The 13,293-nt window shown below is 44.1% G+C and overlaps 1 protein-coding gene across 2 annotated transcripts in view; it reads right to left on the bottom strand.

The window, feature by feature from the left end:
* Window positions 1-363: 363 nt before the first annotated feature.
* Window positions 364-13,293, bottom strand: part of LOC311136938 (fibroblast growth factor receptor 2-like) — a 107,083-nt gene continuing 94,153 nt past the window's right edge. For both annotated transcript variants that reach the window (XM_084171262.1, XM_084171261.1), the window contains exons 15-18: window positions 12,288-12,358; window positions 3,657-3,794; window positions 2,908-3,013; window positions 364-625 (exon numbers count right to left, since the gene is read on the bottom strand). In XM_084171262.1, coding sequence (XP_084027388.1) covers window positions 461-625; window positions 2,908-3,013; window positions 3,657-3,794; window positions 12,288-12,358 — 480 coding nt within the window. In that variant the 3' untranslated portion in view covers window positions 364-460. The remainder of the gene's footprint in view (window positions 626-2,907; window positions 3,014-3,656; window positions 3,795-12,287; window positions 12,359-13,293) is intronic.

Raw genomic sequence — 13,293 nt, 5'->3', positions numbered from 1 at the left:
TGAGTCCCTTGTTTTTTCAGTTCATCACGGTCCATATTTTCCCTCTGGGAACAAACAAAAGTCTTGGAATGCCAGCCAACGGAGTGGAATCATATAACGCAAAAATAGTAAATTCCAAACTCTCGTGGAAAACAAATAAAACGGCAAGAGAGGAGAGGAGGGGGACCCTTGGGAACAGCTATTCATTCAGTCAGTCAAGAGGAACACTGATGAAGGGTCACTGTCCTCTCCTTAAGACATTGAACATGTGTATGAGTGTGTGTGTACAAACGTGTGTGTGTGGTTCTAAAAGCAGCGCTGCCACGAGCCCAGTCCCATCTGGGTCCGTTAGTCCATTGGGAGCCAGAGGTTTGGGGGGTTGGTGGTGGGGGTATATCTCATTTTCTCTCTATGGAAGTGTCTCTTTGTGGGGGGGTCAAGTCAGGCTGGGGCTGGATGGGGGGATTGAGGAGGGGAGGGCTCATGTTTTGACACCCCCATTGATGTGCTGGTACTTCGGGAGACAGGGCTCGTCTGGTAGGGGGTCATGGGAGAACACGGAGTCGTCACCGGAGGAACAGGAGCTGCGTGTGTCCTGGAAGCTGGGAGAATACTGCTCCGCTGGGGCACACAGGTCCAGATACTCCTACACACAGACAGAGTGAGAGGGAAGAACTATTACACTCACAGGTTTAGAGGAGAGTGAGAGAGGAGAGAGAGACAAATGGAAAATACTGAAATAGAGACAGGCATGAAGACAGTTTCAGGAGGACAGTGACGGACATGCGGAGAGGATCTTGTGGAGAGTATCATCTTCATTATTTTATTTATGTAAACTATAAACTATCACGCTGGAAGGATTTATGAAAAATGTTGGCGCCAGGAGAGAAAACGATTTTAAATCCATATGAAAATATGTGGATGAATAATACTTCTTAAATGGTGCGTGGGCTGGAGAGAGGGGAACTTTCCAGCACAGTTCACATAGAGCAATGCTGACCTGGTTGCTGTTAGTCTCAGTATAAAATGGTTCAATGTGTCTGGGTGGGCAAGGGAGAGCACCCAGACAGAGAAAGCGAGAGAACGTGAATGAGAGAACAAGAAAGAAAGGGAGGGGGGAGACCAGAGAGAGAGAAAAGAGAGACCAGTGAGAAAGGGGGGAGAGAGAGAGGCAGAGAGAGGGTGGGGAGCCCAGAGAGAAAGACAAACCAGAGAGGGAGAGAGAGCGAGAGAAAGAGACCAAAGAGAGAGAGACTGTTCAAACTAAAACAGAGGGATACCCAACTCTGGGCTCCACCCATACCGCTCTGCTTCATGTCACTACCCAGCACAATCCAAACAAACCTGAAATTGGAACGTGGATTTGAGCACAGTAGGAGGATGATACACCAGTACTCTGGCAACCTTCAGTGCTCACCCAAAAACCAAGGAAAATATAAAAAACTAAATGTATGTTATAAAAGACATGCTCCGGAACTTTGGCGACCACTAATTATTTTTTAAACCTCCCGCTTTGGGCTGGATGTGCCAATCTGTAGTTCATACATGCATAATCTATAAGCAGAATTACTGTCTTACCTCAATTAGCCACAAAATCCCTAGTTTGAAAGCAACGGTTTTTCTGGAAGCTGTGCTGTGCCATTTTCCCTACATTTTCCCCCATGTGGGCCAGCCCCCTTGCAATCTGAGTTCTAGCCAATGAGCTTCAGCCCCTCGCCATTTGAGTGACAGCTAGCTAGATGCACACAAGAGAGAGCAATGACGTGTTGCACATATCTGCACATATGTGACATAGTAACCATTTTCGGGGACCACTTTTGGCTCGTGAGGCTACTTTCAAAGCAACTGGCTAAAAAGTATACAAAAGTACTGGAAAATCTCTTTAATTTTAGGGCTTTTTTTTACTTGAACCAGCATTTTGCAGTTGTTTTTGCTCTTTTCATCTTTATCCTTGCACCCTCCTCTCTCCTTTTTCTCTTGTCTTTCGTGGCAGTTATTGGAATAGTTGTGAGGTTAAGAAATAGTTGAGAGTGAGTGGGGAGGAAGAAGAGAAGCGTTGTTGGGGTTTGAGCGTTCTTATAAAAACGAGTGCTGGCTTCCATTTCTCAGCTGAACACAAGGCGTCTCACATTACTAAAGAGCGCCACATCTGCCAGCGGTTAAAAAAGAAAAGAAAAAAAGAAGGGCGCTTTATTACATTTAAAAAAGTTCAAACTCTGAAACCCTGAAGTTGGAGCTTTTGGCATAATCTATGGAGGCCCAGTCTGAGGCCAGACGAGCCCTGACAGATTTCCAACCACAGCCCCTCTTCAGGCCCGCGCATGGATATCACACACGACAGGAGGGGAACGGAAAGAAACACAAGCCATTATTCTGAGGCGAGGAATAGCTCAGAGTAGCTATTGATGATTGATTAACATCAGTGGGCCATGGCCACAGCTCTGGGGCCTGGTTCGAATCAAGCAGCCATTTTCTGGTCATTGGTAAGGTCATGTGTCAGCCAACGCAGGTTCCTTCTAATGCTTTTTGAACATTCTTGTTTTAAAAAAAGCGTTGTTCAACTTTGCTTACCCCGGCAATTGGAGTGTCCGTGAACCTGTATCGTGTTCACCTTTTTCCAAGCTTTTAGGAGAGAAGCCTGACATGCTTTTATGTCATACTTCTCATTGACCAAGCACTTCCAAGAATACAAGGTCAGCAGGTTTGGGGTCAACTCCTTTTCAATTCAGTCAATTCAGGAAGTAAACTGAAATTCCAATTCCATGTTTTCCTCAATGCTTTTCAACAGAAAAAATTTGAATTTGAATTTCAGTTTACTTCCTGAATTGAAAGGGAATTGACCCCAACCCTGGAGGTAAGTGAATTGCTCTGGCTCCAGATTCTAGGGATGAAAAGGTGAAGTGGAATGACTCTGGTTTGTGCCCTCACCTCATTCGTGGCCAGGGTGAGGATGCGGTCTAGATCCTCCACCAGCTGCTTGAAGGTGGGCCGGTGGGAGGAGATGGCGTGCCAACAGTCTTTCATCATCATGTACCTGAGACAGAGAGAGAGAAAGACAGAGACAGAGAGAAGGAGAATGAATGGTTGGCAAAATTACTTTATTGTTTTTCTTTCCAAAACACATGCCCTGCCACCCATTCAACAGACTCTGATGCACATTTCTAAAATCATTGTCCAATTGCCTGTCAAAAGTGGGTGAAATGATAAAGACTAATTTCTCTGAGCCTAGGTGTCAAGGTATGAACCAGCCAATCCAAACACAGCTATGCTGCTTCTATTTCTCTGCACTCTCTAACGTTTAAAACAAATGCACGCCAATACCAATCCTATCCTAGGTCTGTCTGTCTCCACTGTGGGTTTCACTGTTTCCAGTACAGTGTGAGAACATTAGGCCCTACAGTACCGATGCAGGCAGTGACATTGTGTACTGTGTGACTGGAGAGGGCCCATTGTGAATGACAACATTGATACAGGCCCAGGCCAGCTGTGTAGGGTCATGGATCTGATGGAGATGGGGTGAGGGTGGGGACCCCAGTAGGGTTTGTGTGTGTGTGTGTGTGTGAGTGCGTACATTCGTGCGTGTGTGTGTCTGCCTGCCTGCCTGCCTGCCTGCCTGCATGCACATGTGTGTGTGTGTATGAGATAAAGTAGATAAAGTGATAAAGATGGTATTATACAGCTCATTGGTGCAGTTGCCAGGCTTGTCCATACGATGGCCCTCTTTCAACAGCTTGAAGAGCTCCTCTACGGGGATGCCGGGGTACGGAGAACCCCCCAGGGTGAAGATCTCCCACATCAGCACCCCAAATGACCAGCTGGGAAGAAAAACACAAACACACATATTCAACATTAATGATTTCATTACTATTATCATGTTATGCGTCCATTGATACATACATACAAGTGATAACAATTGATGGCAATGGAAGTATTGGACTTTTCTTTTTTCTTATTTTTCACACGATTTCAACTGGTACTGCTCAGAGAACCAAAGGGTTGAAGGATAACTGTTAAAAGAACCCATAGCTACATCATTCCATTGATTCCATTAATTAAAACGCTAAACATTCTCTATAAATGTTCGCCCCTAACATTCATTTAGTTGTACTCAGTTTAACAAATATATCTTTAGTGTAGAGGTGGTGGGGAACAACAGTGTGATTGTCGCGGGGTGTTACTATCAACAGCCTCTTTCTGCCCTCCCTCCGCTGGCCCACACCATCCTGCGATACTGACCCGCTCCCACAGCTGGTGGGCAGTGCCATGCTGGACCTGGCATCAAAAATGCCCTTTGTAACGATACTGGACAGTCACAGTGTCACACTGGCCCCCATTGTCCAGTCAGACACTCCAAAAGAAACAGTAGAATGGATCCCCCACCCAGAGATAAGGTTTACAGTAAAGTGACTATTTATGTCGGCCTAATGGGTGACTGTGTAAATAGCTAGCTAGCTAACTCTACTGTACATCGTGACTGTACTGTACAGTGTCCAGTCATTATTACAACACTAATTAAAAGCATCAATGATACCCTGATACTGATATTCATCAATGTAATGCTGTATCTACACAAGATACACTGAGAACAGCCAACACTTCTCCACTGACTGGCATATCTCAACAAAAAACAAGGCAGTAAAAATGTCATCCCCCACAAATGATGCAGCCCCCAATTCAAACTAGACTATACTGATAGTAACAAAACATGTGCCCGTTATAGCGCCACCATGTGGTCGACATGAATGTTCCTGCATGTTGAGTCTTGACAGTGTTTGCAACATGTGTACCAAATGTTGTTACAATATGAATATATGTGACTGATTTATATGCATTTATGTGCCAGACCACGCCCACGAAAATGTTTATTGGTCAATATTGTTTTAGGTACTAGTCTGTAAAATATTGCGTTGAGAGATATTCGTCCATAGATGCAACATATCAAGTTTCGTGCAGATCGGTAATTTGGTGTCAGGAGAGTTTTAAGCGTTTTTCAAAAAAAATCCATCATGGTGGACCTTATGGGTCCCTGAGGCAAATGTGTTCCTTGTGAGGAGAGGGACCTATGTACTGCATTTCCTGACTTTAGGTCAAACGGAGTGAGGGGCGACCTTTCAAAGTTTGCATTTTCAATCGCTTGTTATAACGCCACCATCTTGCCAATCAGTGTAATTTTGTAAATGCCGGATCAATGGCAGGACGCATCATTCACATTCCAAGTTTCGTCAAAATTAGGCCAGTGCTGTCTGAGATATCGCATGTGACGTACGTACTAACGGACGGAGACAGATCCACAGTGCCCTCCCCGATTTCATTTTAGGGGATAATCAATGAATCATCATGGCAGTGTGTGTGTTGGGAGCAACAAAGAGTGTATTATAGCACACGCAGGGAAAGGCGGCACACACACACACACACACACACACACACACAGAGCTACACGCCTACCTTAGTGACCCAAAGAGGCCACAACAAGACACAAAGACACCCTGATCTTTTATTTACTCCTGTGGTTATCTCTCCATCCATTTGTTTACATAACTGGCCCTGCGTTGGTTCTCTTTTCTATCTCTCCGTTTGTTAACACACCCCTTTGCTCCATTCAATGGCACTTTGTGTCCATCGCTCACCTATTGTCATTCCACTGGCCCATGTAGATATATACACACTAACAGATCCAAGTGCAAGCATACACATGTGTGCATGACTGCACGCACACACACGCATACACACTCTCCAAGGGTCACTGCAGCCAGTGACCTGGCATCCAACCTGGCCATAGCTAGTGTTTATACAAAGGCTGCATCGTAGTGAAAAGCAAAAAACAAACCAAAACACACTAAGGTGGGTGCTTATATTTGTCCTAGTTCACACATGTACAAGCAGGGCTTGACATTCAGGGTTGCCAGCTGGCCCAGGGAGGTTTGGGAAACTCTCAGGGCCAGTTGGTCATCCCCGTCAGTGGCCCGCTTGGGCCAGTGAAAATAATATTGTAATAATGCTATTTTTAATCTAGGCTATATAATTGATAAAGAAACAGATGAATTTCTGAAGCTGTTAGTTCGTTATGTCGATTATTTATCACACGCCCCCGCACACATAGCTTAGCTTGAGATTGTTGCGTGGAGCAGCTCACTGAAGACCGACAGCGGTAGGGGTAGGAAAGCGGTAGGAAAGATGTTCCAAGTTATGATATATACCAATAAATGCTAAGGCAAGAATGGGTATGCAAACCAGGTATAAAAAGTTCAGTCTTGGTTGAATATTTGCTATGCGCTATACAGTCTACCTTGATAATCAGACATTTACTTTAGGCTATTTAGTCCTTTAAAAGTCCTTGAAGTTATGGAAGCCGAATTAGAAGTTCTACTGCTCCAATTAGTTTTTTTGTAACCACTTTCATTTGTTTCCCGCCATTTCAATTAACAGATGCTGCGCTAGTCTGTTGCTCTCGTTGCGGTAAAACCATCTTCGGTTATTATGAGCAAGACAACATTGAATGTTGGCTTCAACTTGTTTTCCATACAAAGCATTCCATTAAATCAAATCAAATCGAATTTTATTTGCCACATGCGCCGAATACAACAGGTGTAGACCTTACAGTGAAATGCTTACTTACAAGCCCTTAACCAACAATGCAGTTTTTAAGAAAAGAGGGGAAAAAAGTGTTAAGTAAAAAAAAAAAAAAAAAGCTAATAATTAAAGAGCAGCAGTAAATTAAAATAACTGTAGGGAGGCTATATACAGGGGGTACCGGTACAGAGTCAATGTGCGGGGGCACCGGTTAGTCGAGGTAATTGAGGTAATATGTACATGTGGGTAGAGTTAAAGTGACTATGCATAAATAATAAACAGAGTAGCAGCAGCATAAAAGAGGGGGTTGGGATGGGGTGGGGGGGCAATGCAAATAGTCCGGGTAGCCATGATTAGCTTTTCAGGAGTCTTATGGCTTGGGGGTAGAAGCTGTTAAGAAGCCTTTTGGACGTAGACTTGGCTCTCTGGTACCGCTTGCCGTGCGGTAGCAGAGAGAACAGTCTATGACTAGGGTGGCTGGAGTCTTTGACAATTTTGAGGGCCTTCTTCTGACACCGCCTGGTATAGAGGTCCTGGATGGCAGGAAGCTTGGCCCCAGTGATGTACTGGGCCGTACGCACTACCCTCTGTAGTGCCTTGCGGTCGGAGGCCGAGCAGTTGCCATACCAAGCGGGATGCAACCAGTCAGGATGCTCTCGATGGTGCAGCTGTATAACTTTTTGAAGATCTGAGGACCCATGCCAAATCTTTTCAGTCTCCTGAGGGGGAATAGGCTTTGTCATGCCCTCTTCACAACTGTCTTGGTGTGTTTGGACCATGATAGTTTGTTGGTGATGTGGACCCCAAGGAACTTGAAGCTCTCAACCTGTTCCACTACAGCCCCGTCGATGAGAATGGGGGCGTGCTCAGTCCTCTTTATTTCCTGTAGTCCACAATCATCTCCTTTGTCTTGATCACGTTGAGGGAGAGGTTGTTATCCTGGCACCACACGGCCAGGTCTCTGACCTCCTCCCTATAGGCTGTCTCATCGTCGTCGGTGATCAGGTCTACCACTGTTGTGTCGTCTGCAAACTTAATGACGTGTTGGAGTTGTGCCTGGCCATGCAGTCATGGGTGAACAGGGAGTACAGGAGGGGACTGAGCACGCACCCCTGAGGGGCCCCCGTGTTGAGGATCAGCACTACAAAGGGAACCCAGTTTTTGCTCACTTTCTCATTTTTAAAACATGATACAATAACCACGTAATAACTCTTCAACATTTCAAATGGAGAGACTGACTAGCTACCACAGAATTCATTACTTTGTTTGTGTTGGGAGAATCTACTGTTGCATGCAGTCTATTTAGTCAGGCAATGCCCACTCTATTCTGACATGTTTTAGAATGTATATATATATATTTTTATGTCAACGTATAATGCCATTGGGAAGTCTTAATAAAAACAAGTGGTAATGCATACTTTTTTGCATACATTTTGGGGGGAGATTTATTTCTATAGGCTATTACAACAATTCAATATAAAATGTAAGTCCTTGAAAATTACAATTAAGTACTTGGAAAAAGTCCTTGAAAGCCCTTGAATTTAACTTGTCAATGTCTGTATGAATGCTGTAGGCTACTTGCTCAGCCCAAATGAAAGATAAAATCACCTGCTATTGAAATTACGCGCACATCATCTGCTTTCCAGCCAGATCTTGACCCGGGCCAGTATTTGTTTTCATTCGGGACAGTTGCTTTCAGTTGGCAATGGCTCAGTGTGCCATTGGCAAATTTACCTGAATGTCAAGCCCTGACAAGTGTATATTAATATGCATGTGTGTATAGTTTTCTATTGTTATGTATTACCGCAATGTTGCAGCTAGAAACATAAGCATTTCGCTGCACCTGTGATAACATCTGCAAAATATGTGTATGCGACCAATAACATTTTATTTGAATTGGAAATGTGATTTTTGCATTTTGCATCTGAGACCCTCGGAGACTGGGGTCAGGTGTAGTATACAGATTATGTAGAATAGCATACAGTGCCTTGCAAAAGTATTCATCCCCCTTGGCGTTTTTCCTATTTTGTTGCTTTACAACCTGTAATTTAAATGGATTTTTATTTGGATTTCATGTAATGGACATACACAAAATAGTCCAAATTGGTGAAGTGAAATGAAAAAAATAACTTGTTAAAAAAATTCTAAAAAATAAATAACGGAAAAGTGGTGCGTACATATGTATTCACCCCCTTTGCTATGAAGCCCCTAAATAAGATTTGGTGCAACCAATTACCTTCAGAAGTCACATAATTAGTTAAATAAAGTCCACCTGTGTGCAATCTAAGTGTCACATGATCTGTCACATGATCTCTGTATATATACACTTGTTCTGAAAGGCCCCAGAGTCTGCAACACCACTAAGCAATGGGCACCACCAAGCAAGTGGGACCATGAAGACCAAGGGGCTCTCCAAACAGGCCAGGGACAAAGTTGTGGAGAAGTACAGATCAGGGTTGGGTTATAAAAAAATATCTGAAACTTTGAACATCCCACGGAACACCATTAAATCCATTATAAAAAAATTGAAAGAATATGGCACCACAACGAACCTGCCAAGAGAGGGCCACCCACCAAAACTCACGGACCAGGCAAGGAGGGCATTAATCAGAGAGGCAACAAGGAGACCAAAGATAACCCTGAAGGAGCTGCAAAGCTCCACAGCGGAGATTGGAGTATCTGTCCATAGGACCACTTTAAGCTGTACACTCCACAGAGCTGGGCTTTACGGAAGAGTGGCCAGAAAAAAGTCATTGGTTAAAGAAAAAAATAAGCAAACACGTTTGGTGTTCGCCAAAAGGCATGTGGGAGACTCCACAAACATATGGAAGAAGGTACTCTGGTCAGATGAGACTAAAATTGAGCTTTTTGGCCATCAAGGAAAACGCTATGTCTGGCGCAAACCCAACATCTCTCATCACCCCGAAAACACCATCCCCACAGTGAAGCATGGTGGTGGCAGCATCGTGGTTCTCTGTAGCTCAGCTGGTAGAGCACGGCGCTTGTAACGCCAAGGTAGTGGGTTCGATCCCCGGGACCACCCATACACAAAAAAAAAATGTATGCACGCATGACTGTAAGTCGCTTTGGATAAAAGCGTCTGCTAAATGGCATATTATATATTATTATTATATCATGCTGTGGGGATGTTTTTCATCGCAGGGACTGGGAAACTGGTCAGAATTGAAGGAATGATGGATGGCGCTAAATACAGGGAAATTCTTGAGGGAAACCTGTTTCAGTCTTCCAGAGATTTGAGACTGGGACGGAGGTTCACCTTCCAGCAAGACAATGACCCTAAGCATACTGCTAAAGCAACACTCGAGTGGTTTATGGGGAAACATTTAAATGTCTTGGAATGGCCTAGTCAAAGCCCAGAACTCAATCCAATTGAGAATCTGTGACTTAAAGATTGCTGTACACCAGCAGAACCCATCCAACTTGAAGGAGCTGGAGCAGTTTTGCCTTGAAGAACGGGCTAAAATCCCAGTGGCTAGATGTGCCAAGCTTATAGATACATACCCCAAGAGACTTGCAGCTGTAATTGCTGCAAAAGGCGGCTCTACAAAGTATTGACTTTGGGGGGGTGAATAGTAATGCACGCTCAAGTTTTCTTTCTTTTTTTGTCTTACTTGTTGTTTGTTTCACCCCAAAAAATATTTTGGTAGGCATGTTGTGTAAATCAAATGATACAAACCCCCCCAAAAATCAATTTTAATTCCAGGTTGTAAGGCAACAAAATAGGAAAAATGCCAAGGGGGGTGAATACTTTCACAAGCCACTGTACCTCTGTGACTCAAATCGGTGCAAATATAGGACTTTTTACTTTATTAGCTCATTGGGCATTTTCCTCTGTAACATTGTTGGCTGAATGTCAATCAAATCAAATCAAATCAAATGTTATCTGCCACATGCCTTACAGTGAAATGCTTACTTACAAGCCCTTAACAAACAATGCAGTTTTAAGAAAATAGATAAGTAAAACTCTGACTCATATTACACTTATATCTTAAGCGCTTACATATACAGCACCCATATACTGTATTTATGGTATTGACAAACAACAATATGAATATGAATTTTAAGAAGGAGATCAATACACATACATCGGGCCATGAATCAAAATATCACCATAAACCAATCAGTCCAAAAGGGCTGGAGTCTGGAGCTAAAGGCTCGCACACATCGCACCGAATTTGAATCTAGCATTCGTCTGCCGATCGTTCAGTGCGCTGTGTTTTAGGGACCACCCGCTGTAGACGTCTGACTGCCGACATTTCTCACATGATTCTACATGTAAAATCGATGCGCACTCAGTTTGCAAATTACGTTCAGAGGTACTAAGTACTCTTGGCCAGCAAACGGTATTGGTGTGTCTGAACCCTAAGAAGTTGTACACTCTGGGGGGTATTACCTCATCCAAATGGGATATCCCCACCCCCTCCACACGCACGAACGCCACACGCACGCACACACACACCACCCAGCTCCAGCCTAGTGGATCAGACCCCCCACACTGCTGTAGCATAGCCTGTCCATGGCGCACTTTCCCTAGGTTAGTGGACCAACTCTGTGGCCGACTGGCAGATAACATTTCACTTTCCCCTACCCCAGCCTGCCTCCTAAACCTACACAACCTACTGGGTCCATCTGTCAAAACAACATGGGCAAGTACTACTTGAAAGAGGCGAGGAAAGGAGGCAAGATGAGTCTCCTGCCATTCACATACGAGATTAATGAAAATAAAAACTGAGAACATTTTCATTATTTTGTTAACAGAAAAGGTCCCACGAAAAAGATGAGACATGTCCAAAGCTAAGAACTGAATGAAGACTCAAGACTGAGAGATGAGTGTGTGCAAAATGGGGGGAAGGTGAGAGAGGAGAAAGAGGTGGTATTTTTGCATTCAGACATGTATGAAGGACTCTATAACCACTGTGATTATTAATTCACCCTGCTGGTCATCTATGAAAGTTTGAACATATTGAAGAACGATCTGGCCTTAATGGCCATGTACTCTTATAATCTTCACCGGGCACAGCCAGAAGAAGACTGGCTACCCCTCAGAGCCTGGTTCCTCTCTAGGTTCCTTCCTAGGTTCCTGCCTTTCTAGATAGTTTTTCCTAGACACCTTGCTTCTACATCTGCATTGCTTGCTCTTTGGGGTTTTAGGCTGGGTTTCTGTATAAGCACTTTGTGACATCTGCTGATGTAAAAAGGGTTTTATAAATACATTTTAATTGAGAATTGAATTGAAGGAGGCCTAGGGGAGACTTCCGTGCAGGGCAGGGGGAGGTGGGCTCTTGCCCCTTCCAGAGGCTTTGAAGACGGGCAGATTAGTAACACAGCATTGGCTGCAAGTCTAGTGTGAAACTTTCCCTTTGGCGACAGACCTGCCGGTACACCATCCACCCCCCAAACAAATCCCCCTGCCCCCCTAACTCCACCACCACCAAATCACCTCACTGACCTCCTGTACCCGTTGCTCCACCACCATCCTAACCTCTTACCCCCTCGGTCTCACTGCAAAACAATTTGCATCAAAGAGCCAGTGTATAGGCCAGGGTTGTGTTCATTGGGGCACACAATGGAAAACTTTTTAAAGCGGCCGGTTTTAGTCGGTTTTCTTACATTTGGTACCCAATGAACACAGTCTAGGCTGAGTTCCTCCTTCTAAAACAGTAAGCGAGTTGTGTGTGTGTGAGAGAGAGAGAGTAAAACCAAGGCTCAGTACTTACACATCACTCTGGTGAGTGTACACACGGTCAAACAGCGCCTCTGGAGCCATCCACTTCACCGGGAGACGACCCTGAGGAGGACACATACTCATACAGGTCAGAGGTCAATAGGTCACAAGGTCAAAAAGATGACATTTAAATATCTATACACAGACAGACATGGGGTATTTCATGACCAATATTTATTGGCCAATCAGCATCTTTTAATTCATGCACTCTTCCTGGTTCCTGGTATTCCCAATAATCTCATTAGATCTGGGAATACCAATAGGGAATTACAATAGTATATAGGAAAACCACTGGGACCGCCTGGGACCACCTGGGACTTATATTTCCCAGAGGTACTGTCACACGTTTTTAGCAGTTAGCAGATAAAGGCAGAGTTTATTGCTACATGCCATTAAACACTGCAGCATGGATAGCTAAGTGACAAGCAGGGTCGAATACATTCATGCATACTGAAGTTGCAGTGTAGGATAAATTATTTCAGAATGGGTAATAGAAAGGTAGGGCAGATGATAATCATGATGATGATGATGATGATGATGATAATGATTAACATTTGTTCTGCCCCTACCTTTTTATTAGGCCTTCTGAAATATGTCTAATTTCTCCTAGACTAGAACATACTATATTGTACAGACTGATGGATTGGTGTTTATCGTCATCATCATCATCATCATCATCATCATCATCACAAACACCCTCACCCATTGTCTATGGCTCATGTGTTGTGGTTGGTTGTTGTTGTGGTTGTTGTTGTTTTCAACTAGGCTAGGTTCTCAGCGTGTAATGAAAAGGCAGCCATGCATACTAAAGGAGGATGGGCAGGCTGTGCTGTGCTCTACAGTGGGAATAGGATGAATGCTACTGGGGGTCTGCTATGGAGATGTCAAGCACTCTGTTGCTCTCCCTCTATTTCCCTCCTTTTCTCTCCATCTCTCTTGGTCTGTTTGGACAAGTGGCTATGGAAGTGAAGGAACAAGAGAGGAGGCACACACGAGTG

This window comes from Coregonus lavaretus (genome assembly GCF_964263955.1).
Source record: "Coregonus lavaretus genome assembly, chromosome: 1".
Lineage (NCBI taxonomy): Eukaryota > Metazoa > Chordata > Actinopteri > Salmoniformes > Salmonidae > Coregonus > Coregonus lavaretus.
The sequence above is the reverse complement of the archived record's forward strand: the minus strand, read 5'-3'. Positions and strand labels throughout refer to the sequence as shown.